Source organism: Strix aluco, chromosome 20, assembly GCF_031877795.1.
Source record: "Strix aluco isolate bStrAlu1 chromosome 20, bStrAlu1.hap1, whole genome shotgun sequence".
In the NCBI taxonomy this organism is placed as follows: Eukaryota; Metazoa; Chordata; class Aves; order Strigiformes; family Strigidae; genus Strix; species Strix aluco.
In genome coordinates this window covers 15,217,137-15,242,361 of record NC_133950.1, presented here as the reverse complement: position 1 = coordinate 15,242,361, position 25,225 = coordinate 15,217,137, and the positions used below count along the sequence as shown (strand labels likewise).

The 25,225-nt window shown below is 52.1% G+C and overlaps 1 protein-coding gene across 1 annotated transcript; it reads right to left on the bottom strand.

Annotated features, from left to right (window-relative positions):
- Positions 1-1,074: 1,074 nt before the first annotated feature.
- On the bottom strand, positions 1,075-24,608 carry ADGRD2 (adhesion G protein-coupled receptor D2). Its single transcript, XM_074846338.1, has 25 exons — positions 24,561-24,608; positions 24,410-24,473; positions 23,459-23,689; positions 22,108-22,761; positions 21,382-21,480; positions 20,806-20,891; positions 20,129-20,410; positions 18,716-18,827; positions 18,211-18,345; positions 17,780-17,900; positions 16,819-16,924; positions 16,505-16,560; positions 15,368-15,494; positions 15,153-15,256; positions 14,392-14,494; positions 13,624-13,777; positions 12,703-12,836; positions 11,962-12,077; positions 10,181-10,301; positions 5,200-5,241; positions 4,947-5,000; positions 4,447-4,588; positions 3,829-3,887; positions 1,253-1,283; positions 1,075-1,148 (listed from the first exon to the last, which is right to left on the bottom strand). Exons 1-25 carry the CDS (start codon positions 24,606-24,608, stop codon positions 1,075-1,077), a joined length of 3,255 nt encoding a protein of 1,084 aa, XP_074702439.1.
- Positions 24,609-25,225: the final 617 nt, after the last annotated feature.

The window sequence follows — 25,225 nt, the reverse complement described above, 5'->3', positions numbered from 1 at the left end:
CCGCTCGGCCTCCCCACCGTCCTCCGGGCAGACCCAGGCTTTTAAAAATATACTGGGGGCTTACCTGAGAAAAGAAAACCAAACTAAACAACCCGCCTCTTTGCACAGCTGGAGTTTAATTACACATGTGGCTAGATTAAAATACGCAGGAGCAGGTGAGGGTGAGTGTGGGGGCACAGAGCACAAACGTGCTGCCGGGTGTAGGTCTTGCTGTCTCTGAGACCCCGCTCCTACGCCTGAAATGCCGCAGCACATTTACTCCCGGATGCCACCGTTTCTGCCTTGCTCATGTGTCCACTGTGGGGAGGAAAGCTGCAATGCTTCTGGGTGGCATCGTCTCGAAAATAGTCTAAGCATGCCCTGCTTAGACGCTTAATGTGGAGCAAAATCAGAAACCTGCTAATGCACTGCTTCCTTTGACAAAAGAAAATGTAACAATGCAGAAAAAATAATATCAATCCATCCCCAGTGCTTCTTCACTGCACTGTCTGCTTGAGTGACCCCATCCAGAGACTGCACTGAGAGTGCTGGGAGTACTTGGCAGCGATTGGTAACAAAAATAAAGTTAAATATGCTACACCCATACTCGGAGGAGCTGGTGACTTGCCCAGAGCCGGGCAGGGAAGTCGGGGAGGGAGCAGGGAGCTGTGGCTGGCCGGCCTCTCCCCAGAACTGCAGTCGAGCAGAGGTCTGGGGCTTAGGAGGGATTTCTGGTCTTAATTCTACCCACCTCCATGGTGACATTGGCCTTTCTACAACCTGAAACAGAAGAAGCTAAATGGCTGCTTTTAAGCTCATAAATCCAGCCCTGTCTGAACACCCCACCTTCCCCAGCTCCCCTTCTTTGGGAGCAAGGTGCTTCTAACACCCGCCAGCACTTTCTGTGGCAGCTGCTGGTTTAAAATACCCCATGGCAGCAAAGAGCTGTTCCCATGCCAAAAGCAGCCCAGGGCTCACCAAGCAGCGAGATGTGCTGGTCCCTGTTGCGCCTCGAGAACCAACTGTGCTGGGGTGCGCAGCCGGGGAGAGGCAGCGCTGGCAGAGCTTCAGACCCCCCCCCCCCACCTCATCTGTTCAGGGGCTCACGGATCTCCCAACGGCCTTGCCAGGACTGCACCCACCGGGGCGGTTTGGAAATAAAATGCTTCCTGAAGCCTGAGCAAAAATCACCTGCCCTCTGGGCAGCACTCCACCACAGAAACCAGCACCAGCAGTAACAAAAATTAAAGAAAATGATGTAGGCAAATGTTACCTGAGGATTTGAACGCTGTCAGCTCTACAGCCTAAAAGAGGGGAGAACATTTGTTAGCAGAAGGTACAGGTCTGATTGCTTCGTTGCTGGCAACACCCTGCCACACTCCCTGGGGCCAGGCAGGGCTCCCCCAGCACCCAGCTGCTGCTCTGCACTCTCCCTCCCACCGAACACTGCACAGGCCGGGAACTGGAGCCTTCACCCCCATCCCCGAGGGACCAGCACCTTGCAGAGCATCCCTGGACACAGCTGCACCTCTCGGCAGCGAGCTGCCGCCCTGCTCCGCGTCCCCTCACCGGGGACCCCCCAGCCCCGGGGTGACCCAGTGGGCTGGACACCGTGCTGGAGACCACAGGAAAATCCAGGGAAAAAGGAGAGAGAACTTTCTCCCCCCGTGCTGGGGTGGAAAGAGCAGGAACAAGCCTTCGCCCTGTGCTTAAGTGATGGTTAGTGCTCTGTGAGGTGTGAAATTCCTGCTGCCAGCCCAACAGCAATAAATATCACCAAACAACATTTAAAAAAGCTGAAACACAAAGAACATCTCGTCTGTGTTTGTATCTTCACTCGCTCAGTGTTTTGTCATTTTAAGTGTTTTCAAACGTTTTTAAGTAGCATCTTCTCTTCATCCAAACTATTGTGCAGCTGCCAGTGACATTCTTAATTCACCGCTCCTCCAGGGAGCGCCATGACTCATTTAGCCAGGGAGCAGGAAAAACAGCACCGACTTACGTAACTATCGAGCGCTGAAAGCGGCACCTCCCCAGCAGAAGGTAGGACCCCCCAGACCCCTCTGCGGTGAAGATGGGGCTCAGACGGAGCCCCCACCCCGGCCGGCTTGGCACCACGGGGCTCACACCGACACCGAGGGAGCAGCGAGAGCCGCGCTGCCACGGCACGGACCTGCGCGGGCAGGGGGCCGTGCCCCCTCTCCCCAGGCACTGGCCTTTAGCTGCACCCACATTAGTTAGAAAGCAAACAAGTACAGCAAAAATGCCATGTTTATGTCGCAAAGATACAGCAAAGTCCTCGATGACCCTCACACAGAGGAAAGTGCTTTCTGTCTTTGCCCGCTAGGAAATGCCACGGCCTTGGCATTTAGAAGATCTGCTGCCTCCTAACGCTCCCTGCCTTAGGAAACTCAGGCCCCTGGGCTAATCCCCTTGGCCCACGTCTTGTATCTGGTGCCAGGAGCTTAGCCCTGGTCCCAGTTTACACAGCCAGCACCTGGCTGGCTGAAAAAAGCATCACCTGCGAATGAATCCCGGTCGGTGCTCAGTACGAGGGGAGGAACAGCATTAACCACAATATAAATCATGAGAGATGAAAATATGGATTTTATTGAGTGGCTTCAAAACGATATGCCAGCTATAGAAGTATTATCTATTGGATAAATAAGAGCTGTCTATGTGACACAGGTTTTCAAAGGATAAATATTAGAGAGGGAGAGAGAGATCCTTCAGTGAGAGACTCACATGAAAGTAGTGTTGGATTTTATTCTGAGGAAATTACAGCACTTGTATGTCAAGTGCACAAGGACTGATGATCATTTCAATAGTGGGAGATGGAAGTGGTATCAGAGTAGTAAAATTTAAATTGTTCCCTACTTTAGGCCATGCCTCACTGAGCTTTGCATCAGACTCACTCCTGCAGGCAGCACGACCCCGTCAGCCCTCCCTGACAGATCAGGGCCAGCAAACCACTGCTGCCTGATTTTAATTTGCTGTCCCTGGGGGAAGTCTCCTGCCTTGATCCATACCAGCTTCTGCTTGGTGCTTTACTGGCTCAAATTCACTGGCTCCTTCTGTTCACGTACACCCCTGCTACCATCACCCTCCCGGCACGGCGGCGGGGCTGGCTCCCATCGGCTCGGGAGCAAGCTCTCGCCTTGGAAATTGGCCCTTCTGGGGACTCCTCCTCTCCTGCCCACAAAACAATCACCATCCCTGTTGCCTGCTGCTGCCTGCCCTGCCCAAGCAGCCCCAGCTCAGGCAGTGGCCTCCTGCCCTCGCAGCACAGCCACAGCAGGTCACTGGCCAGGAGCCCCTGCTCGCCAGCCCACCTCACTCTCCATCTTACGCTCCTACAGAAGACAGCAAACGCTCAATTGCATCTGGTTTGACTACCAGGAGTGGCCACTGTGGGCACAAGAACACACATCTCAAATGATTCAAATGACTTAAATCAACATGCTGCTGATAATGAGTATGTATTTTAATAAACAAGAGTTCTTCAGGATGTGTACCAAAACCTCCTTGGTTTTCACAGACAGGCCGTGCGTCTGGAGCATTCCTGAGGAGGAGAGCAGGGATGCTGTGCTAACATCTCAACAATCAGCAGCTTCTGTGACGCCCTGGGACAGAGGGGATCAGCACGACCCGCCGTGCGCACAGGGGGGATGACTCAGGCAGCTGCGGGCACATGCTCAACATAAACCACTGAATTTGTGCCAGAGCTGGTAACAGAACTGGGTGTCCTGAGCCCCAGCCCCTCGCTGGAACCATCAGACACCATTGCTACGTAACTGCTGTGCTCTGTGTATGGGTGAAGGTGGAAGAAGAACAGAAGACATTACATACCGGTCTCTCGGGTGACATCATTGATGAAATCCCCATGGGAATTTTGGCTCCAAAATTTCCTAGGGGGTGAAGCAGCACAATGAGTTTGGAGACTAGAGAGTAGAAATATTCATGCTTTACTCAGTGCTTTGTGTCACCTAAGTATCTCCCACGGAAGCAAAGGGACCAAACCGGTTACCTGCATAATTGCACCCACAAACTGGTTGGAGCATGCAACACCTTTTTTCCCAGAACCTAAACCCCTTGTTTTCCTACTGCCACCTTTGCCTCCCCTTCTCCAGAAAATTCATTTTAAGTCACAAACATGGCTTCTTGCCTCAAGAGACTGCAATGCTGCGTAACACGGTGACAAGACCCCCATGCCCACACCCAGCCAGCCTGCAGGCACAAACCTGATCCCTCCGAGATCCACGCGCACGTGGTCCCTGCCTTCCCTGGGAATCCTTCATCCCATGCTGCAGTTGCAGCACCAGTCCCCAAGTGCTCACACAGGCACAGTGTGCAGATGAATTAACGCAGTGCCACGTGAATGTGCACTAAAATTCAAGCCTTGGGAATAACATTTTACCGTGGTCTCATCACACAGCCCGGGCCAACAGCAATGACAACCCTCTTTACCTTTGTTGGTGATGTTCTTCACTGGAGGGTCTCTCTGCACAGGGCTCGACAGGGCACTCTCAGCTGCAGGACTCAGCTTCCCTGTCTCCCAGGAGGTCGTGTTTCTTGGACTTGATAGGTAGTTGATGGGATGAGAGCAGTTCTGTGATGGCAGGGAAGAGATACAGGACAGTAAAAAACTGCAACATGAGTCTTTGCTAGATCCAGGTCCAACTTTAAAGATTGATTTCATCGGCACTGCAGCCCCTGAGACTTTGACTCCCAGCCCACCCTGGTACAGCAGGCTGCTGCCTAATCAGGGTAGATTATCTTTGGGTCTGCACTGTCCAACAGGACTGCAAAGAAGGGAGACAGCCTCTGTCAAGCTCCCTACATAAGACAAGAAAAATAAGACTTCTTTCCAACATCATCTCCTCAAAGGAGTCCAAACGTACATCCAGGCCCTCCTCTGGCGGGTGCACGATGAACGAAGGGGGCAGCAGGGCAACCTTGCAACTTACGGTGAATGAGAGCGCTTTCTTCTTGTCCTTCATCCTCTGGATGGCATTCCTCACCTGGAACAGAGCAAGGACATTAGAGAGGGCCACAGCAGCTCTAGCACAGCAACTCATGGAGAAAAAAGCAACCGCTGTTCCAGAAACACAGCTGGGGCTGTGCTGCCTCGTGCACTACCACAACCCCAGCCCCGCCCTGGACTGCGAATGAACAGTTGCTGTGACGAGTGACTGAGCCCCAGCCAGGGGCATCTCTTACCTCGCTGTTATAGATTGCATAGACCAGGAATATGTACAGGCCCTGAAAAGGAGAGAGTACAGGAAGGGTTAGAGATGTACAGCTGGTTTGTGCTACTTTGCACAGGAGGAAATGAGTTTGATGAGCACCAGAATGGGTGAGGACCCGGGCTAAGGGGAAGAGGCGCAGACGGTGGGTACGGCACAGCCAGGGACAGCTGGGCAGGAAGGATCTTCCTTAAAATGACACTTGAGATCAGGCTCTTCACAGAGAGTCCAAAGGAGAGACAGTCCCTGCCCCAGTCCCTCTTCCTTCTCCTCTCCCCCCATTTCATTTGGGGGGAGTGGGCATCTCTCACGGGGCACTCAGCTTCCCAAGCCCAAAGCTCTCCTGCACTCCCACTCACTCGTGCATGCAAAATCCCCCTGGAAACACCTTCACATCTGAGAAGCAGAAATCACCAGAAATTAATTGCTAGGGGAACTGAAATCTGGGAAGCAGACCTCCCTTCCCACCAAGCACTGACCCTGGAGGGGCTTTTGCCAGCCTCCCACGGACCAAATGCAGCATGATGCCGGGGACAGTTCCTCCGTCCCGTGCAGTGACAGACCATGGCGTTAGCAGGACCCAAATGCAGTGGGATACGGACCCAGAGGCTTTGCTCAGCCTGGACAATCCTTCCTGCCAGCACGCCGGGGCTCCGGCAGCACAGCCTGGGCCACCCTCTTCCTACGCAACAAACCGGCGCTGCTGCGTGCACACGCCGAGGACCAGCCAGCAACCACGCGTCTGCCATGACCAAACGCTCGGCCAGGGCTGTGCCCGGGGCTGAAGCGGGATGTGCTCAGGGAAAGTTCCCCGGGGCAGGGCCGGAGGGAGCATTGCCTGGAGGCAACAGCCCGGGGCTAATTACAGCTCCAGACCAACAATTTTGGCCTTAAGGCAGCTCTATCTGGCCCACCAGATTTATGTTATATCTGTGGGGTGTTTGTTATCGCAGCTAGATAAATCAGCTGCAGCAAGAAAAGTAATCCATCTTGTCTTCAGTGAGCCTTGCTCTTCATCTGCGAGCTCTTGGCAGGCGCAATGGTAGCAGTACCCTGGCGCCGTGCCATGACCTGTCCTTCAGCCAGCAATGCTGGTCACTCCCCCAGACCAGATTTCTGGTCAGGCTGCCAAGGCAGGTCTTCCTTGAAATAATCATTCTGGATGAGCGCGGGGAAGGGGGGAGCGGCGAGGTCAGCTGGGAGGAGAGCAAGGAAGGAGAGGAGGCCCAGCTGCAGCGGTGGGCGGAAGCGGAGCCGCGGCTGTGGAGGAGCCTGCTCCTGCCCGCACTCCTGCTCGCGAGGCCTGTAATGCCCCCCCAGATCCCCACTCATGGTGGAGCAGGCGCCGGGTGCCCACAGCCGAGGGCACAGCACATGCCAGGACCCACAGAGCAGGATGGATGCTCCTGCCTGGTGTCCGTCTGTCCAGCAAGCACGTCCTGCTGCATGCTGCACACCTCAGCCGGGAGCAACACCATCCCCTGCTCCCCTCTCACTAGAGACGGGTGAGTGGCTCTAAGTCCCTGCCCCGAGCCAGCCTCAGGACCATCCTTCCAGCTCTACAAGTTCAAGAGAAGCCCGCAGGTTTTACCTACACTGTTTCTTAACAGCGGGCACCTCCAGCCAGCACTGGGTGCTGGGCAGGGTGCTGGTGCTGCTACCTCCGAAATCATGGGCCGCAGGGAAGGTGCTGCCGCCTGCTCGCCAACCCACGGGGCAGCCATGCCGGCACAGCATTGCTCCCTGTTGCTTTTTAGCCACTCGGCTGAATTCCTGCGCTGCCTGGCTGGAGAAGGAGTTGTCATGTTTGGTGTCGACGCACAGAGTAACCTTGAAGACAGGCTTTGGTTTCCACAGATAAACAGAAAGCGGTCAAACAAACAAACAACCACAGCAGCAAAACTTTGCTGCACAAGACTCGCGCATGAAGAAGCACGCTGGCCTTAAAGGAAATTCCAAGGTGATCCATAAGACAGCCAGCAAAGAAATGGGATGGCTTTGTCCCTGCTGTCTCTCAACTCCACAGCTTCCCACCAGCATCACAATTTCTCTTCTGGGATAATCTGCAAACTGACCTGAACTTCGTAATGAAGGGACAGAGGCAAACAAGCAAACAAGCACAGCATATCCATGGGTAAACCCTCCACTGCCTGTTCACACAACAGCCATGGCTCCTGCTGAGCTTCAGGAGAAAGAAGAAAAACAAAAGCAATAACTTAGAAAGCAAGGGAAGAAAACAAATCCTGAACCAGCGAACACCTCAGCTCCCACCTCACCCCAGGTGGACGTTGTCATGGTTTGTGAGAGTCTCAAGAGTTGTATCATCCAGAGGACACATTTATTTATTCATTTCAGGAGCTATTCCTTGTCTCTCAAAAAACCCATGTGCCCAGCATCCCTGTTACCACAGCCAGCATCCCTCAGCCCCTCTGGTGGCATCAGCGATGAACCCAAGGCTGAGCCAGCCACGGAGGATGGAGGCAGGCCACAGGCAAGGGGTATGAGCCCTCACTGAACCAGGGAACTGGTTGCGGGATTTCCCTTGCCAGTGCTGGATTGCAGAGGGAAGGGCAGCCCTGAGTGCTGCTGGAAAGCAGCTCTCCCGAGGGCCACCCAAGGATCCTCAGCAGGACACCTGTATCAGGTGTGATATATGTGCTCACGTTTTTACAGCACGAACACTGAAGCAAGGCAGAGGAAGACTGGGAGGCTGTGCTCTGATCGGCCTCTCTGCTGATGTTGACGGAGAAATCAACAAGCTAAGAAATGTTTTCTTCTGTCAATGAGAAGATGCTGGTGCTGTTCTCAGCTCTGCTCACCTCATCTCTTCACAGCACTGAGCCTGGAGTTCTCTTTGGCTCAGTAACCTAGGCATGGCATGAGGGGGCAAGGAGAACTGATGCTATATTTAATTACAGTTACGACAGGCCTCCTGCCACCCTTCTGATAGCCTTAATAGCAGAGATGTGAGAGGCAGCCCTTGCCTGGCCTTGGAACATCCCCATCTGAGAGCCGACGGATGTGCGTGAGCAGCACCCGGCCGCTGGAGCAGCGCCAGCCGCAGGCAGAACATCCCTGGAGCAGCCACCCATCTCGTGCACGTGGTGATAACGCCTGCATTTCACCCCTGGAGAGCTGGGCCAATGCTACGCTGAAACCCGCCAAGTATGCCGGAGGGAAGCACTGAAAACGCTGCTGCTCCCTAAGTGGAAGCTACAGCAGGAGCCAATTTCTGTGGAATCCAAAGGAAAAAGGGAGATGGGGGCGGAGAACTCTTCGGATCCCAATAGTTTGGAGGGTAGTACCCAGTTGCTCTCTTGACTTGGATCTTCTGGAATAGGATTTGTCCTCAAGCACTGGGCAAGGGACTCTGAAAAATCTACTTGTGGCTGTCCAGTGCGAAGGGACGGGACTGTGCGGGCAGCCAGGCGCTGTCTCTGCCAGCACAGCCTTGGCCCCAGGGCTGGCCCCAGTCCGTGGCCGTTCCCCTGGCTGGCGCCGGGTCCATCCCTGCGCACACGGCAGGAGCAGGGCTGTTCAGTGCTTCTCTAGCTCCATCTACAGCTGCTTTCCCTCGAGGTTTGGAAAGCTTCTGCCAGCGAGGGGGCTGATGCTTTGAATCGCAGGTCTTGACACTTTTGTCACCACGTGTCCCTGAGTTTCAGATATCCCGAGCTCCTGGGCACTGTCCTACCTCGGCGCAGAACTGAGCACGCCTGGCTGCTGGGACTAATACAATTTGCTTTGCTGTCTTAACCACATAGAGGCTGGTTAAAGTTTTAAACTCTTTTGATGAAACCAGTAAACTTAGAAGTAAATATTAAGTATTGCTTTACACACCAGGGTTACCTTCTGTCCTGTAGAGATCCCTATTAATACTAACTATTAACAACATGACTCTGAAGTATGGTAGCACTCAGGAGTCACAGCCATGGCTCTGGAAGACACCAAAACAAGCAAACAGCCTTAAAAATGTGGCCAGATGCTACCTGAAGAATAATGAAGAGGCTGAAGGAGATGACATGACTTACCCAAGGTCTTGCAAGTCAGAGCTAGAAACAGCACACACACTTCCAGCCCCGCCACGCAAGGCTCTGATCACCAGCCCATGTGGCAATCTCTTCCAGCTAACACTCCTGCATCCCATCAGATTCCAGTGCACCTCTCACCGGGCACTGGGAGCATCCCTGGGGAGCAGCTGCATGGCTGCAGACAATACAGATTTTAGGGGTAAATATTTTTAGTCTTTGATTCTTAATTCTTCTTCTCTCATCTCCCTGAAACAAAGCTGACTTCGGGGCAAAGGGAAGGTGGTTCTGCCTGTATAGTTCTTAGGACACAACCTCTAAGTATGTATGAACACAAATCAGATGAAAAACACTCATCCTAGAACACACACTGTCCAAGCAGCAGCCAAGCACACGATGGCTGGAAGTGACCTTTGAGACGCTCTCCATGAACAGCCTGTTCTGACAGTGATGCTGGCACACACGGCCCGTCCCTACCCTGTAGGAATGAGGCTCAAATAGCAGCTGAGATGTCTGTCCCTTTAAACTGGACAGTTACCATTTTAATTAGCCATTAAATGATCAAATGAAAACTCTAATGAAGTTCCCTACAAGCCTGTTGGTTTGGAATTATTGTTTTGAAACCATGCTGATGTCAGAAAATCTAACATGAGAAACAGGATTTGAACTGCCAAAGCCGTGGCACCAGTAAGACACTCCAGAGATTGGTGCTGGAGGGCCATTAGATGAACATGGTCTCCGGAGCTGTATTTCACATCTTGGGAGCATGAACTTAAGTTTCCTCAGAAAAAAGAGCGCAGCAGCTTGGGAAAGCTACAGAGCTGACAGATGTCCCTGACTAGGGACAGGTACGAGTACACTAAAGCACGAGAAACCACAGGCAGCGGCTTGGCTGCGATGCGAGGATCCACCCGCTACGGGACTCACCTGGAGGGAGTTCAGCACGATGAAGACGTAGGCCCAAACGATGCTGAGGTGGACAAGCACCCCACACACCCAGGTCAGCCCCAGCACCGGCAGCAGCACCAGGATGGGCTTGGCTGTGGCCCTGTCGGGAAGAAGAGCTCAGGATCACCCGGGCGCATTTCAAAGCCGAAGCACCGTGCGCTGGCAGCTGCCTCCCAGCTCTCCACGGGGGTCCCCATCGTGTCCCTCATCCCTGAGCCCAGGGGGTCCTGGCAAAGCGCCCCAGCCTGTCAAATGTCCTTCCTGGCTCTGCAAACCCTGCCCAGGGTCTCACCATGAGCTGCCTGGGGCATCTGCACTGGGTTACAGAGCACACGAGTGGATCTGCCCTACCAAGAGCTCCACAGGTTTAGGAGCACCCTGGACTGTATCCTGCGGTTTAGAAGAAACTTTCCTTGCCTCCATGCTGGAGACAGCTCTACTCCTCCAGCAAGTGCCTTTCAGACAACATGTCCACCTAGAGGCACCCAAGATGGTAGCTATGGAACAAATTCCTTTGCAAACAAAATTAGTTAAAAGGGGAAAAACCAAACATTTCACCTCCCAGCCCCCAGTGTGCCAGCCCTGCTCTTTATTTATCACTGAGAGTTAGCAAGAAGGGAGCTCTTTGACGTCATTAGCTATGAGAAAACAGCTATTTCCCCCCCAAATGCTGCTACAAGGAGGGCTTCTCTATTTGTTTTGTTAGCATATGGATGTCACCCTGCCCTCCAGCAATGCCCTATCTTTGTTCTTCTGTAAATTTGGGAAAATTTATTTATGATACAGGGGAACAATATGTCTAGCAGGGGTATCCGGCGCCAGCTAACAACAATAAAGATTCCCAGAGAATGATAAAGTAATGACTCAAGCAGCAGTTTTTTAGAGGTCTCTCTATATTGACCGATTACAGAAGTCCACACCACCTCTCCTTTGCCATGTACGTAATCCCCACCAGCGTTACTTCCAATCCATCAAGTCCCAAAGTCATATAGAAAATGCTTTTTATAATGGTGAATAGCCAAACCCCTGCACTCTCCACAGCTGGCAGCCTGCTGAGGGGCACACACGAGTGCTAAGGACGGGCTGGGTGTAAGACAAGTTCAGTTACAACCCCTTCAAACGGCAATGTTCTGCGAAGTGGAGAGGAGCCGCTTCTGCGGCTCAGAGCTCTATAAAATTCCATGGAAACTGAGCACCCAGTTGGCTCCTTGGAACACCCCGAGCTGCCACCTGACCTCCCCGTGGTGATGTTTCACAGGACGGCTGCAGGCAGCCGCAGGGCAGGCTGGTGGTAGGAAGGGGCAGACCGCTCAGCAGCGGGTTCGGCTCCCTCACCCACGTTCCCCCACACGCTGTCACCACCGCAGACGATGGGGATGTGCTCACACCGGCCATGCCCAGACCCAAACTGCTCCTCCTGGTGATGCCGACGGGCCCAGGGGAGCTTTGATTTCAGCAGGGGGTGCCAAGGGTCTCCCGTCCCAGCGTGTTGAGAATTAGGAGTGTGGGTGCAGATGTGGGTGTCCAGCACCAGGTACCCCAGGCTGGAAGTGCTGGCTGGGCTTCCCAGTGGCAGACATTAGAGCAGACAGACTACCTTTGGGTGATGCAGTTACCCTGGAGAAAATCCTTTCTGCCCTGACTCCCCCTGTCATGGTCTTTCACTTCACCAAGGTTAAAAACTCTCATCTTAACCATAATTCCACCATTTCATACCCAGAGCAGCCATGGCTGGCAAAACCATCCACTTCCCTGCTCACCATATCTGTATTCCAATCTGGTTCTCCAGGCTGCTGTTGGGCGTCAGCATCTTTGATCTCCTGCGAGCGCTGGACACAGTCACCATCACCACCCGGAACAGCACGAAGGTGTTCACCTGTCAGAGAGGAGCCACTGGACCCAGCAACTTTCTGTAATCGCAACTCCAGTGGGGTGAGACTTTTCTGCTGGGAACTCAATAACTAATGTCAGAACTTGGGGAGAAATGTATCGCTCCTGAGAAAGCAGTGAGTAAAATGCTTCACAGAGCTATCCACACAAGCATGACACCCATAAAACTTAGCTCAAAACTTCTCCTACAGAGTGTTTTCCCTGTTAAGTGTCGACTCTAAACCCCTTAAACATTGCACCTTTTTCTGCTCCTATGTTGTTTAAGGATACTGATACTACTTCAAGGACGTAGGTGTTCCCACATTAAAATCAGACCTTTAGTTAAGGCAGTGTCACAGTCAACCTACACACATATCCACATTCCTAATTTAACACCCAATACAAGAACTGGTCAGAAGAATCTTCTTAAAGCACTTTTTTCTATAAAAAAGCTGCTTTAGTTAAAGAGATTTATTTGTGTTGTGAAAGTATATATAAAGCATAACAAAAATTCTCCTATAAAAGCAGCAGCCACCTTAGCTAGAAGAAGTGATGACACCCCTGATTCTGCAACGCTTTCCTAAAACCAGACACGAGGGAATCACACCTTCCCGGCAGGCTTTGGCACTTACTGCCAGGATGAAGAGGACAGGCCCAACAAAGGCCCAGATGACGTTGGTCTGAACGTTCAGCCAGCAATGGTTGTCTGCCACATACTTGTTAAAGGAAGTTGCAAGGGTCACACTCACAATAACGACTGGAAGGCCTGCAGAAAAAAAGCACAAATTAAACCCCAGGAAAAGCAGAGATGACCCATGCAGGTCAGCCGTGCTCTAGACAATTGCTTCAAAATCCCCATGACCAGACATGCTCCAGCGTGAGCCAGCTTAGCCTCTGAAACCCCACGAGCAACATCAATTTACTGCAGCTGAAATCTGTCCTGGCGCTACTGGACCAGATTTATATGCTGTCAGCATCACTCTCCTAGGTATAAAGCATTCCAAGTCCTGAGTCCTGATCAAAGCAATTCACTCCTCAGATTGCTTTTTTAACAAATTAGACAATCAAAGACATAAACCAATCCAAAATATTTGAACCAATTGTCCAGTGTCCAACTAGGTGTGTGTTTTGCAAGGAGCACTGATCTGAAGAGGCTCCTCTTTGATATGAAACTCAGTTTATTCAAATGAATTCTATGTCCCTAAAGGGTTCACTCAGAATACAGGGTGCTTAGTCCAGACCATATTTATATTTTGGGTACTATCAGACACTGGTAATGCTCTCCAAGAACAAGAACTTACCATAAACCTTCTTCTCTATTTTTTTTTGCATCGAACTCTTGGTTTTAGAAAAATAACAGAAATGCTTTTTAACTTATATTCTAAGACCAGAAATTTGACACATAAAGGTAAGAAAGCCTCTGCCGAGCAGTGGTACCAAACTCACATACTGAATCAAACCAAACATTCTGGAATCTCTCCTACTGAAACTTTTGCTAGAGAAAAAATTGACACATTTTTCTGAGTGCCCAACGTGGAGGAGTCCGTAGATACCCCATCCTGTCACATAGTAGAACTTCATTCTCCTGTCTTCACTCATGTTGACTGCCACCACTTTGCTCCACAGGAGAAGCCCCTCTACCAGCATCCATGAAAAGGCCGCCATGAAGAAGAGGTGGAGGAAGGCAGTGACCGTGAAACACACCACCTGCAGAGAAAAGAAATCATGCTGTTTCAGGAAGAAGAGTCCTCTGGGGGCTTCTGAGCGTGTGTGGTCGGGAAGAAGAGGGCAACCTGCAAATTATGCTGCAGAACGTGCAGAAATGTATTTAAACATCCACAAGCACCAGGAAGAGTTCTTAAAATTGCAACACTTGAATAGTCCAACTGCTGCAGCTCACACTCCTTTCATCTGTGTGACCATCTCAAACCACAGAAGAGGGAACTGAGAGCATCTTTTCCTGCAGTTCTTGGACTTTCCCTGCAGGTCTTTCATCCCAGAGCTGCTTGATCCAGCCCCAGGATGTGGAAGAGGACGCAGAAAGGGACAGAACTGTATGTTCCTGTTTTATGATTATTCAAATTTCCTGAAGGATTTTTTGTCAGAAACAAACTGTCAGAAGAAGGAGGTGAATTTTCCTGACAGATTGCATATATGCATATCTCCAAACACAGAGAGGCAATTCTTTCCTAGATGCAAGTTACAGGTAATTCATGAAAGATTAATAAAAAGAATGGCACTTTTGTTCTGTTTGCTCTGACAATAAGGCTTGAGCAGGCCTGGTCCTGCTGGCTGAACGGGACACGTCCTGGTGAGCTCACCTGGTTGGTCTTGGCCAATTCACTGACCATGAGCAGAGCTTCTGCTGCAGCTAATGCAAAGATCAGGTTCTTGTGCACGGTTGTTCGTTCACTCTTGGGGACACTGAGGAAGGAGAGAGGAAGCCCGCAGCTGCAGTCAGATGAAAGGGTGCGCATGTTCTCACTAGTCCTTGCTGGGCTCTGCAGACCTGCCTGGGTGACCTGTGACCTCTCTGCTGCTCCCTGCAAAGGCGACAGTCCAGCAAGGCATGGGACTGCCCGGCTGCACAAGCACTGGGTGCTGGGGATGCGCGTGGGTACGGCTGCTCCGACCTTGGCCAGTGCTCCACGGAAGGGGCAGGCGGAGGGAGTCACTGCCGTGCTCACAAGGCAGATCTCTGTGCTTGCCAAGTGACACAGAAGGGCTGGAAACTAAAGAAATAGTCTTTGCTCCATTTATTTTACAAAAATTAACTCTAGCAGAGCAGCTTTTATGGTAAACATTGTCGTTGACAACAGTCTTTCCACGGGCACTCGGGTGTGCACACAACTCATACAAGCATCTCCACAGAAACAACCAGCTCTGCACCCCCCCCCCAGCCAACAAGAACCACTCCCCTCCCTCCCCGCTGCTACCGGCCCCCGGTGCAGCTCCCCAGCCTTCCCTGCACACCTGCGTCACCCCACGCTGTCAATGGAGACCTTGTTTGGATACTTGTTCTGAAGCAAAATAGCAAACAAAGAAATACAGAGAAGGCTACAAGAGTCTGGACTTTTCTTACCCAACTGCCAAGAATAAAATGAAGGTAACAATCAAGGCACAGAAGGAAACTCCACATCCAATAAAAGTCAAGGTCTGCAGTGTGAGCTCCTCCTTGGCGGTCCTCTGCTCCAACCATGAAACAACAGATGACACAAACCCCCCCACAAATGGGCACAGACTGCTGGCAGTTCTGGCATGCGCCCACGGAGCAGCAGAGAAGGGCTCCTCGCTTACCTGCATCTCATACACCTGCAGCAGCACAGCAAAATTCGTGGTGTGGTTGCAAAAACAGGTAGTGGAGTCCGGGAGAGGTGTCACCACAGAGCAGCCGGCTGTGGACCACATCCCGCCAGCATCTGGGCTAACATGCAGCAAAAACCAGAGAACACACATGGAAATTACCATCCACTTCAACAGAAAGCCAAGGTGGTCATTCTCTCTGAAGAAGCAGAATTGAAATGAGGAAGAGGATCTCAGAGACGTCTCCACATGGACTCCCCTTTGGCTCATCCTGTGTCTCAGCAGATTTGCCTTATCCGTCAGGCACGCACAAGAAAACGGGTCTAGTGTCAACGTGTGTATTAAAAAGCACGATTCAGCCATCACTGCTTTAAACAAAACTCAGTAACTGCATGGCTCTGGGAACTGCTCCTTCCACAGCACATTCACCCAGAGCACCCCTGGAGCAACCATGTCTCATCCTCTCGGGACAAGCCAGCTGCTCTCCGCATTCCCTGCACAGAGACCACGGCTGCACCGGGTCAGCTCCGTCCTCACCGGCAGCACTGCCCCTCTGAGCCCGCCCCAGTACCGAGGGAAGTTCCAACTCAGAGCAGGGTTAGTGGAGCTGTTTGTGCAGCAACCGTCTGCTCCCCAAAACACCCTCTTCCCACCTTCCCCAAACTGATCCACGTCTGTCACAAAACAGGGACCCTAAGGAGTTTTTTTGCTCTTGAATGACTTAATTACCAAACCATAATATATCACAGTCTCTGTGCTCTCACTTTGGTGACATTCAGCAAAAACACATCTCAATGCCAAGCAGTATTTATGAGGCTGGGAGTCCAGCATGTCTGCCGGGCTATATATCTTGGACCAACCCTTCTTTGTTGCAGGCAACAATCATAATTAACTAGGGCTTTCCATTTTAGTTGTGTATACCTCATTAAAGGTCACTTTTTTGTGGATGACTTTTCCAAAGGAAATCTTCCCAGGAGAGCATTCTACTCCAGCAGAGAGAGGATGCCAGCACGCAAAGCAGGCAAAGAATTACAGATCCCTACTCTTACCATTACATTTATACTGTTATGTTTGGTTTTCCAGTGGAAATAAAAGCTCATAAATCTGGGCACCCGAACGGAAACAAGGCACCTGAGGCTGAAGTTCCAGAAAGCACAGATGGGTCCCACCAGCTTATCGGGCAGGTCCTGCAGGCAAGAGGGAGAAGAAGAGATTACACAGCCACGCACATACCGTACGCAGACTGATGCGACAGGGTCTGTCAGCACAGGACAAACACCTCCCCAGGGAAACAGAAGTCGAGGTGAGAGACCTGGGCATGGGACACCCCGAAATCCGAGAGCTCTGGGGGCCTTGAGCCAAGGCTGGGCGCAGCCGGCCGGGCCAGGCTGTGCGATGCCGCTGGCGGGGGAGGTGGGGGGAAGCACAGCCCCTCCTCGGGGTACCTGGACACGGTGCTGCAGGCGGTAGCGCACAGACGTGCTGATCTCCTGGTAGTCGCTGAGCAGAGCCGATGAGATCACAGCGGTGCCCACCGTGGTGCGGAGGTACCTGCCGGGGAAAGGGTGCTGCTCACAGGCACAGCAGCCACGGGGGTGCTCGGAAAACAGGATCTCGCGTTCTACAAGGCAGCTGGAGAGATTCCGAGCCACCTCTGGAGTGTTTCAGTGGCACCAGCAAAGGGCCTGGGCACGGGGCTGAGAGAACCTCCGATAACCCGGCACCCACAAACCACCCTCACCCCCTGTAACTGCAGGACGTGGCCGTATAGGTGAGACCCTGGAGCATCCTACGTGGCTGGCAGCTGAGCAGCGCAGGGGAGGCCCAGAGCTGGAGCAGCGTGTGCGCAGGGCTGTGCGGGCTGCCATCCCCATCTAGTGTTCAGCTCCCGGAGAGCAGAGGGCTCTGCCTCCCACCCTGCTCCGGCAGCCAGCCCGGCTCCAGCAGCCTCTGTCCCAGCCGGGGGTCCCACAGCAGCCCCGCAGGCTCCATCCCCAGCCCCAGCCCACCCCCGGCAGAGCTGATAACCCAGGGGAACCAGGAACACGCAGGAGAGGCATCGCGGGGCACCGCGACAACGCGGGCAGCCCCACGGCACAGCTCAGGTCGAGGTGTGCCAAGGGCCTCTGCCACCACAGCACTGCCCAGGGACCCCCTTCCCCTTGTCTGGTCTCCACACACATATCAGAGAACGCGGGGACGAGGACAAATGGGATGGGATGGGATGGGATGGGACGGGACGGGACGGGACGGGACGGGACGGGACGGGATGGGATGGGATGGAGCGGGGTGGAGGTGACCCCAAAATAGAGCCACTGAGAGACTCAATGTAGACTTGGAAATTAATTTTCCAGTGGTGCTAAGAGTGCAGCCTTGGGGTGCGGGGGGGGTTTCTGTTTCACTCACTTCTGTCCTCCGTCAGAGGCAGCCATGTCCTGGAAGACAGCCCTGCTGCCAGCACCGGACAGGCAGCGCTGCAGGGACCCGTAGCCAAACCACATGTTTTTCACTGTGACTCTGCGGAGACCTGGAGGGACAGAGCACTGCGGGATGGGTGCGAGCACACAGGGCAGCTCTGAGCAGCCCACGCTTCAGCACCGCTGCCCTGATCTGGGGGTGTGATACCGGGGGTCCAGGGCACCCACAGCTCCAAGCTGTGTCTGTAAAGAGGCTGTACATAATCTCTCCCCCACAGCCCATCTCCCTTTCACCAAAGGCACCTCCTCCCCACACTTCTCCATACTGTACGTGTGCAGGGTAAAGAGTCTGTGCCATTAAGGAAGATGCTACAGAAGTGCCGAGGGGAGACCCGGGGAAGCACAAGTGTCATAACCTACCTCTGGCTTTCAGTCTTTGCATTTCTTCTGCGGGAATCTCAATGAGGTCATGCCTGCCTTTCTCAGGGCTCTGGACCAGGTACGCCTCACTGCTCAGCTCCTGCCTGCTCAGCTCCAGCTTCCTGACCTCCATCCCTGTGGAAGGGTAAAATCAGGTACTGAGCCAGGGTTCAGCCTTCCTCCAGAGCTACTGCTACAGCAAAGTACCACAAGGACATTATAACCCCAGCCAAGACCCACAGCAGCAGCAGACAGATCCCTTTCAGTGCAAACCACGTGCATCTGGGCTCAGATTGTCTCCGGTGCCCAAAGGTTTCTTACAATCCTCAGTGTGAGAGGTGCCCCCACGCTGTGACACTTCTGCATGGAGGAAACGGGGAGAAGGCTGCAGGGTCGACCCAGAGGGGGAGAGGTGCCAGGAGTAGGCTTGGACTGGGAACCAGACGGGGTGACTAAGCTGGGTCCCGATGAGATGCCCTCCCCCAGCTCTGCCAGTGCCACTCACCAACGTTCCCGTGCTGGATTGTGATCTTTGTTCTCCCTGCGGTCAGCAGCGGGGCTAAATGTGACACCATTCTGTCACAGAGCTCAACAACAGCCATGGGCCCTCTGATAACCTGCAAACACAGAGAGAGCAATGGGAATCAGTGCCTGCACCGCCAGCTCACACTTCCCACAGCTCACAAGTTTTCTTAAATGCTTGGTCCTCGGCAGAAAAAGAGATGTTGGGATTCAAGGCTTTTGCTTTGTTTTTGTTTGATTTCTTCACTAAAGGGTGTTTCTTCAGCAAGGAAACGAGACTGAGAGTGAGGGAAACTTGCTGGTCTTTATAAAAAGCCATTAAACCAGCATGGAAATAAATAACTAAATAAGCTCTGGAAAGAAAGTAGATTTTTAGACCTGACTCCTGATTTTTGCAAAGCTGTAAAACAACCATTCTCTCTTCCCGGAAAAGGATGCACCCAGAGATAGACTCCACCACTGCAAGGTGACTGGCCCCATTACTCGAGGTCCTGTGTGTGTTGGGCAGCACAAGTGCCACCCCTGTAGTACACAAACTCAACCCCATTCTCCTTCAGCAGATATATCTACTGCACCAGCTACACTGGGCCAGAGCTGGTTTTGTGCCACTACTGAGAAGCTGTGAGTAACTGTGGCCACAGAGATCTAAGCAACTCTAAGCAATGAGGTAAACTCGGAACTATTCAGCATCTTTTCGTCTCTGGAGGTCCCTGGCTTGGTTCCTGGAGCACTGGTCAGGCCAGACTCTGTCACACATTTCCCAGAGACAGGTGGAGAGCGCAGACTGTACAACAGACACAAAAGACCCACGTGAGAAGGGAAGAAGCTAATGGAGAAAATCCTAACGGGGGTGGGATGATGGAAATCCCTCACACAAAGCCTGATGGTGTTTTGAACAGCGTGGGGGCTGATGACAGAGAGCTCCTTGGCAGCCCACTCATGGAAAATAACACAAACTACAAAGCGAAGGGCATTGCCCTGCCAGAGACAGCAGGATGGGGGAGCGAGGAATCTAGAAAGCACCAGGAATCCACAAATGGTGTGTAATCCTGTAAATCCTGGCTGACAGAGTGGAGAAGCTTGAAGAGAGTGGAGACAACCACTGGAGGGGTTTGCAGGGAAGGCACCACTTGACTGCACTTGTTTGCAGAAGAACTTGTTTGCACCTCCAACAGACGAGGCAACAGTAAGGCAGCTGGCCCTTATCTGAGCTGGCAAAGAGGCTCCATGCCCACGCTTGCAGCAGTTTCACAAGCTCCAGAATGCGGACAGAAAGGCTACACGTGACATGGGACAGGTCCTCAGCCTGTGGTCATACAGCAGGCCAAGGAGCTGCACACACAACAGGATGAAGAGAGGTGGCACACAGCGGCCAGGCTGCTGGTGACACTGTTACCTGGCTGACTGATGACCACGTTTCAATATTCTGCTCTTCCAAGATTAACTCAGTCACTTCCACGTAATACTGGCCCAACTGCTCCAACATCTCCAGCTCCTCTGCCTCCTGGACTTCCACATCAGAAACCTGCTTTAGTAATTGAAGCACTGCAAGGAGGTCAGACGACTCCAGCACGGGTGTCTCTCCTTCCCTCAGAACAGTTGCCAAGACATCAAGAGCACCAAGAGCAACAGAGAGATTCATGTCTTGGACATCACTTGCGAAGACGTTCTCAGGAATCTGCCATGGAAAAGATGTTTTAGTTCAGCGCGAAGCCCTAATTCTGTCTGATCATCAGCTATGCCTTGGCAATGCCCTGCATGCCCTCGCTGGTGTGAGGACACCTGCCTGGCCAACCAGGCATATCTCAGGGGAAGGAGATCTGCCTCGACATTTTAAACTCTCTGGTCCAGCCTCTCAACCTCAGTGAGACGAGTCAACCTGAAGCAACACTTTGCCTGTTTGATCACAGCACGAGTTACAGCTGTATTGGCCACACTCTCCAAGAGCAGCTCAGAAAAGGCCACAGGCATAACTGCTGGCAAAGTGACCTCAAACACCAGTACATGCCAGCAAGTCCACCCCAACAGCTCCTGCCTGCTCCCAGTGCCAGCTGCCAGGGCTGCAGGACTCACCACAGTCCTCCCTGCAAGTGTGTTCACACGGCCCACAAGCGAATGGCTGGATTCCAGCTGAGCTTTCTTCAGCTGCCAGTATGCATCTGAGAATAAAACAAAGGCATAACCATCGCTGTGGTGTTGAGCAGCGTGGTTAACACATGCCATGTTCAAAGCCTGGGGAACAGTCCTCAGACAGTGGGTAAGTTTGTAGGACAGTCAGGACAAGGAGACTTCACAGCTGTATTTGATTTCTAGTACAAGGTCCCACCTGGAGAGATGGTCTAACACTTTTTTTCTGTCCCCTTCCCACGTCCCCCTGGCCAATGAGTCTGGAGGTGCCTGGATTGGGAGGCACTCTACAGCATCGCCTCCAGAAGCCATGTAACGTGTACAACCACTGCTTAGCTGGAGAACAGCAAAATAATCTGTCAGAGTGCATGCAACTGAAGCAAAGTCATGGCTACAGCAGGTTTACATGTGAACTCTTCAGAGCAGACACGAGGCCTCCCCATCACTGGCCATCATCCTAGCTAGGACCTCCAGGAGTGAAAGCCGTGGAAGTAATGAATAAATAAATAACAGCTGCTGTACCCTTTCTGTAGCAACAGATAAAAGGCAAAGACTGCAAACAGGATGCGTAACTGAATCCACTGCTGCCAACTTCAAAAACTCGGCATTCCTCAACAGGCCCTGTGGAAACACACACAAACAGAAGGCCCAGGTCCCCCAGAGACACGCCACCCCCAGCAGCTATCGCGTTTCCCACAAGCGATACACAAACCCAGCTGAAGACAAAAGCTGTGGACTGCTCCTTCAGCAGCCCCAGAGCCAGAGCAGAGCAGGGGCTCAGAAACTGCTCCCGACCTGCCTGGCAAATCCTCCCCAGACGCGGCTCGGGGGAGGCGACAGTGCCAGGTCCCGAGATCGTGATTTATCAGCAATGTCACACCAGTCTGGCTCAGAGACTGAATCCCTCCTCCCAGCACAGCGTCGAAGCACCGGCTGTGCAAACCCCAGGAAACAGCATCACTGACAAGCAAGCCATTCCTCTCGTTAGAAGAGAAGGGCTGTAATTAGCCCAGGATGTCTGAGCAGCTGCCTTTGCTGGGGTCATTGCAGGGGTTTAGTGATGACTGTGCCTTTAAGTACGATTCGTAAACTGCCCAGCCCAGCTCTGAACTTCCTTCCTGAAGGAGAAACATCATTCCACAAACTGTACCAAATTCCCTAAGGATGGGACTGGCTTCTCCGGCTGTCCCTGTGTGCTGACCCCCCACTGCAGAAGGGAGCTGAAGCAGCGAGGCCGGAGAGACTCACCTGGGCAGAGAAACTGTGCTCTCACTTCCTCAACAGTGCTTTCAACCTCCAGAGCCTTTGATCTCCACCCAAATACAAGGTCTTGCTCCACCACCCAGCACGACCGAACTTTCTCAATCTGCTCGGCGCCGAGGACTTTCTGCCAGACGTGCAAATCCGTGATGTTCCCACTGAAGGACTCTTTCTCCTTGAAGGTGCCCCCCAGGGAATCTTGATCCTGCCCAATTATGAAAGTCCCCTGGCCATAGATGGCCTGGGGGGCAGAGGGCCCCACAGCACACAAGCCGCTGGCAGACGCTCTCCTTTTCCCATCGGCATATATGGCCCAGGTCCCGTTTTCCTGCTGCCAGGTCACGCAGAAGTGATGCCACTGTCCATCAGCACGGAACACGGGCAGGTATGGGGAATGGTGCCCGTGGACTATGAGAGCGAATCGAACAAAGCCTTCCTCGTCGACAAAGCCACGGAGCTGGAACTCGTTAATAAAAGCCGGCACAGCATAAGAGAAGATGGTAGCAATCTCCTGGGTCCTGGTGTCCCACTGGAGGTGGGCGCAGGCTGTGACAGCAGGCAGTGCTGGGAAGTCAGAGAGCACCTTCACGTATTTTGTGTCTGTTTTTTCTCTGAACACCAGGACTGGTACAATGTGGTCCCCTAGAAGGAGAAATTTCAGCCAGCATAAAGGAAGAAGCATGGGCCAAACCCTGCTCATCTTCCACTGGGATGAAACCATCCTTTTCATTTGCCTCCTATTCAAGCTAAGAACTGATGGACCCTGCAGGCAAGGGCATCCTGCAAGCAGGCAGCAAGGCTTCTGCTTCCCCTGTGCCTGAGGGGATCAGGAGGGCAAGCAAGCTGAGACCCCATCATTTCAGCAAGTGTAATTTCCAGAAACTTAGTTTTATAGCAAATAGGATTGCAAGCAATGAATATGGAAGGAACAGCATGTTTCCAAGCATCCCATGCTATAGCAACCAAGAGCATAGTCAAATAAGACCTTTGCAGCATCTGTCTCTAACATCATCGCTCTGCAGGACCCGCGGGTCAATGGCGAGGCTGAGCAAAGCCAGACCTGCCTTACCCAGAGATGGTACAGGAGGGCAGAGCAGAGGAGCCCCTTTGCAGCTCCTTCCTGTTGCAAAGCATTAAAAAACCCTGACAGTGCCCAGCTGACGTGCTGGGATCAGTGTTGTTCACACTGCCAGTTCCAGCTTGTGACTAGAGGTCCTAGGTGTTACCACAGTGACAGTAACAAACGAGTGGCAACTTTTCCAGTCAGATTAATTTTTCAGAATGAAAAAGCTCCAGCGATAAACATGTCTCCAAATATTCCAAGCCCACTTATACTCACGTCTCCATTTTGGTTTGTGCAGGACACCATCCCTTTCATGTAGCCAGAGAGAACCTCGGATGTGGTGGGACTGCAGCAGTCTGCTGAAGGAAGCTTGCTCCCCGTCCTGGGGTTCAAAAAGCAACTGAGCAAAGCGTTGCTCACAGTATCTGTCTGCATGCCACCAGTCCAAAGCAGTGGCCACATATTCATACATGTGTCTTGAGGTCTCAATCGTGACAGGAGCAAAACCTGGAGAGAGACACACACAAGGGGGAGAAAAAGAAAGCCTCTCCAACTCACTTTCATGCCACGTATGCTACGGGGTGAGTCTCTCGCAGCATCCCCGAGCAGTTACCAAGACTGCCTGGTGCACCCTGGAGGAGCTGAAGGCTCATTTCTGTACCCAGCCCTCGGGATGTTCAGTGGGGTCAGCGTGACAGAAAAGTCTAGACTATATTGAACTTAAAAGGAGGGACATCTGTGAGTCTGCTCACCAGCTGAATCACTGGCCTAGGGCTAGAGCTGGGCACGCTTGTGTGGGACACTCAAAACCATGCTGGGCACAGCCCAAAGAAAAAGCTCACTGGTACCCCCAGGGATTGCCCTCTGGGGTGCTTGTTCAAAGCACTTATGTACAAACAAATTGTCTCATTTTATCCCCACCTCCCAGCTCCTACCAGCCTCTGCATTTGCAGGTGCAATTTGCAAGCACAAAATAAATCTGTTTTGTTTGCAGTTACAGCGGCACAGAGACTAGCAGCTGAGCTGTACTTACCTGATTTTAGACAGTAATTTCATAGTTAGCCAAGCAAATACTTAGCTATGCAAATATAATTTCAGGTACAAAACAGAGTATCAGAAGAAGTTTCTTTACCTTCGTTTCTGCCACTGGACACCTTTTTATGCATCGGTTCTCTGTGCTAAATATTGCATGTAAAAACCTACAGAAGTGCTGATAAAAACACTAACCTTTAGAAGTCTGATTCTTGGCAAGGGCTGCAAAGGCAAAGAGACTCCTGGACAGACTACCGACCTGTTGGAGAGGATGTGTTGTACCATTCATATAAAGCATTAATATTCTCTCAAATATTCAAATTATAAAAATTTCTGTAAAACTCACCAGAAAGCTGAAGAGCAAAGAATCAGGTCTCAAGTCTCTCCTAAACATGCTGACCAGCTGGAAAGCTTTCACCCTTTGCTAGAATAAACAAAATATTATTAGAGATGTATTGCAGAGACAGAAGCATTCTGCAGAAAGCTCGTTCTCAGACAAGGCTGCTTTCCTCAGAGAGTCTTGAATCAAAAAAGAGAAAACGACTCTCTCTGAAATACCTGTCCTGGGTAGTACCCTATCAAAATAATTCTCACTTCTTCTTAAAGAACTTAAGGCCTCAGTTTAACATTTGTTTCCAGGATACAGAATAATTAATGATAAAACATATACAGATGTGCAATATTAATAGGCAAGTTAGCAGAGCCTTTTTATCTGCATTAACTAAATAAAAAAGCCATCATAAATTGCACTGTTAAACAGTGTCACATCACTGGCAGCTTTTCTCATTTCTTTTAAAGCCGGCAGGAATAGAGCACCAGAGCAGACCCAGCAGAGCAGTAAACCCGGGCTCCCTGAGCAGCGCCTGGACACGCAGCTCGGGACCACGGAGCCGCCCCGGAGAGGTGCCCAACGCCAGGACTCCGCCGGCGAGGCTCCGCCACACCACCTCTGCTCCGGTGGAGGGAAATTCCGGGTGCCTGGCCGGATGAAAGCCAGTAAAGTCGCAGACA

Bases quoted from the DNA above. Each gene is read 5' to 3' on its own strand.
- ADGRD2 (XM_074846338.1), bottom strand. From the start codon at position 24,608: ATGTTTAGGAGAGACTTGAGACCTGATTCTTTGCTCTTCAGCTTTCTG. The intron at 24,474-24,560 runs GTGAGTTTTACA...CCTCTCCAACAG, and splicing joins CTTTGCTCTTCAGCTTTCTG to GTCGGTAGTCTGTCCAGGAG. The intron at 4,589-4,946 runs GTAAGTTGCAAG...CTGCCATCACAG, and splicing joins AGAAAGCGCTCTCATTCACC to AACTGCTCTCATCCCATCAA.